The sequence below is a fragment of the Austrofundulus limnaeus genome, unplaced genomic scaffold, assembly GCF_001266775.1.
Source record: "Austrofundulus limnaeus strain Quisiro unplaced genomic scaffold, Austrofundulus_limnaeus-1.0 Scaffold65, whole genome shotgun sequence".
NCBI classification, from domain to species: Eukaryota; Metazoa; Chordata; class Actinopteri; order Cyprinodontiformes; family Rivulidae; genus Austrofundulus; species Austrofundulus limnaeus.
The window spans coordinates 1,790,653-1,793,733 of NW_013952467.1; the positions used below are offsets into that span (position 1 = coordinate 1,790,653).

The 3,081-nt window shown below is 41.5% G+C and overlaps 2 protein-coding genes across 2 annotated transcripts in view; one reads left to right on the forward strand and one right to left on the reverse strand.

Annotated features, from left to right (window-relative positions):
- prkcab (protein kinase C, alpha, b) overlaps positions 1-3,081 on the reverse strand; it is a gene marked incomplete in the record, with an annotated part of 113,795 nt that overhangs the window by 103,770 nt on the left and 6,944 nt on the right.
- On the forward strand, positions 1,452-3,081 carry LOC106518740 (uncharacterized). The gene is made up of 4 exons (XM_014010136.1): positions 1,452-1,563; positions 1,649-1,701; positions 1,773-2,937; positions 3,021-3,081. Exons 1-3 carry the CDS (start codon positions 1,541-1,543, stop codon positions 2,894-2,896), a joined length of 1,200 nt encoding a protein of 399 aa, XP_013865590.1. The 5' UTR covers positions 1,452-1,540; the 3' UTR covers positions 2,897-2,937; positions 3,021-3,081.

The following is a 3,081-nucleotide window of genomic DNA, read 5'->3' on the forward strand; positions in this document are numbered from 1 at the left end:
AGTCTTTATTTTACAGTTAAAGTATATGTTTATCATATAAAGTCTAGTGTTACAACTAATCGGGGATCCCTTTAATAAAGAAACCAAACCAGGGATTTATGTGTAATTTCAAATCAAAGCAACATTACATAACACTTACATTCAGGTATTTACTGAAGACGTTTTGACCCAAATTTTACCTTCAGTGACAAGTGCTTCTTTTTTTGTCTCAACAACAGAGTGATTCACAAAAAAACAAGTTCGAACAAAAATACATGTGGGCACAGCAAGAGGAGCAGAGGGAAGGTGTTGGTGACGTCGTCGCTGAGTGTTAATAGTATTAGTGTTTGTAACTCAGCACGTCCATATGACAGGATGTGTCACGGGTGCCGATTCTCGTCACAACCACTAAATAAATACTGGTGTTAAGTACACGAATCATTCTACTGTGCTCACATTTTAAAGGGGGTGGGGGCGATAGACTAAATAAATTTGTATTTCTGTACAATGAGTCCCATAACCCTAAATAAGGAGAAAAGTCCTTTACTGCATGTAAAACCAAAAAAAAAGAAAAAAAAACAGAGCAGTCCCAGCCTGCAGGCGCTCGGTCCTCCACCCACACAATTCCCTTCAGTAATAAAGAAATTTCCTCTGAAAAAGTCCGACTTTAACATCAGTCTGTACTTGAAGCAGAGCAGCAGAGGTGAGTAAACACAGGAGAATATGAAAAAAAAACTTGATCTTTTGGCTTTTCAATTCTCAGCAAGAAGCCGGAGGCAGACGATGAAACTGATATTAGTCAGACGCTGGCTTTATCACCTTTTTTTAATGACCCAAATAATCTGCTGCTCCTCACACACCAAACACTGGGAGCCTCAGCCTTGGGAATACAAGCAGCAATGCTGACAGTTATTCAAGCAAAAGTATATGTTTAAAAAAAGTTTTAAGGTGGTTCAGCCATTAATCTCAGCTGGGAGTTTGAAGTAAATTTTACCTCAAACTCCCAGCTTTTACCTGGTAAAATCTGATGTYGTTGTAGTTTCAGGGTTTGACCAAAGAGACTGCAAATCTGACTTCAGCATGAGATAAGCTTTTTCCGAAACTCTGGCATGAAAAACAGAGAACAATATGCATTCCTTTACTAAATGCTAGCCCTTTAATTAGATATATTTCTCTWACTAGACACATTTGTATTCTTACAGAACTCATCTAATCTACCATGGAACTGTTAGTCTGCTATTTGTGAGTAACATGCCGCGCCCTGATTGTGCAAAATCATGTTTGTTGAATTAAAAACTGATTCCATCTTCAAAAAAAAAAAAAAACACGCAAACATTTTACTGAATGGTTAGACGCTGCTCAGCTGCCACACCTGTAAACAATGAACACTAATTGCGAGACTAGCAGCAGCAGCAGCTTGTGGTCCTCTAGTAGCAACTGGTGCAAGCATAAAACTGGGACAGGGCAGAGCTGAAGCTGAAGCGTTCAGTCCAGGTTTAGCCAGCTTGTTTTGAGGCGTGACATCTGAGAAATATTGAGTGCTGCCTCTCAGTTACCAGCCATGGCTTCTGGACCCACTTTGTGGTGATTGTTAATTGTTCATGTCGCGTTTTACTCAACTGACTTCTAAAGAGGAAAAAATGTTTAACTTGATCTTTCTGTTTTGCAGGGTTTCCTATATTGCTTTATGGCTGGGTGCTGAAGTTGCTCTCTCAATTGGAGGTAATTTCATTATAAGTACAACAAGCTTTAATCAATGGTTTCATTTTTTTTAATGTGTGTTTACTTTGCAGTTTATAGATACACTGCAGATAACCAGAACCTTAACAATGGAGATTCTAAACCTGTGGAATTCGATGAGGGTGCGCTGACAAACAACCTAGCTGGCTTGCTTCCCCCAAACTACATCCAAACTTCAGTGAAACAGCCACCAAGTTTGATCCCAGCCGGCCAATCACCAGCTAACACTGGAAATGATAATAGCATAGAGCAAATTGTTAATGGTGCAGCAAGAGAGTGGGATTCAAACCTCTTCGAACCGATCACATTTCCCCTGCAACAAAATACCTGGACTAAGTCAACCCCTCCTATTTTTACAAGCGCAACGTTTGTCTCTCCGAGCCTTGCTGAAGGCAGTTTTGAAAATCAAATCTTAGCCGCTAAGCCCGTTGAAGCCCCCCCTTCTGTGGCTGCCTCATCTCCTAGKTTTCAGTCTCTGCAACCTGCAAGTCCCGTGGCTGCTGGAGGTTCCCTGAACCAGCAGCGCTACACTACTTCCAGTRCAGGAGCTGACTTGAGTAAACCTGTTCTTGGAAGGCCTTCAGGTAATTCTGAAGAGCCTCTGTCTTCAGGCTTTAACATTTTAGGATACAGCAGCACCCCAACTAAAAATGGCCTCAAACTGGAGCAAGTGTCCAAATATCCCAGTGTTTCTAAACCTCAGCGCCCTGCAGCCTTGAACACTGACTGGTTCGACTGGGGTAACTACGTCACTGATGGTTCAGATGGCTATGGTTTTCCTTCCCGGAAACCCTCATTTCAAGGTCCAGCAGGTGGTCTGCCTTACTACAGAGACTGGGACTGGATGGGCTACCCTTTCTCTGGCTTTGGAGAAGATGACCTGTACTTTGGTCAAACGGCTCTGCAGCCTCAAAACTTTGTGAGAAACACTGGTCAATACTGGATTCCTCAAATGAGCTTTGCTCGGAGATCTAAGCCAGCCAGACCTCGCAAAAACTTCGTCGTCCGCTCTAAAAGTGGCTACCAACGAAAGCGATTTCTGCAGTCCAAAACCACTTATGTTCCAGGATTTAAGATGCCACAAAAGTATGCTCCAGTATATGAAACTTCATGGAGGTACAGCAAAAGTCCAACCCCTTTCAGAGGCCCTGCACAGAACTTTATCAGACTTGTGTAAGATTAATTTTCCTCAAGGAAAATGTAGGCAAGACCTCCAAGGTATGTTCAATTAATCTTTGACTAAATGTTTCATGTTAACATGTCAAATTACTGTTAATCACAGCTTTTTTTTTTATTTGCAGAATGACCTGCATCCAAGATGACCATGCAAACTTTTAAAAATTTAGAAACCTTTAATAAAAA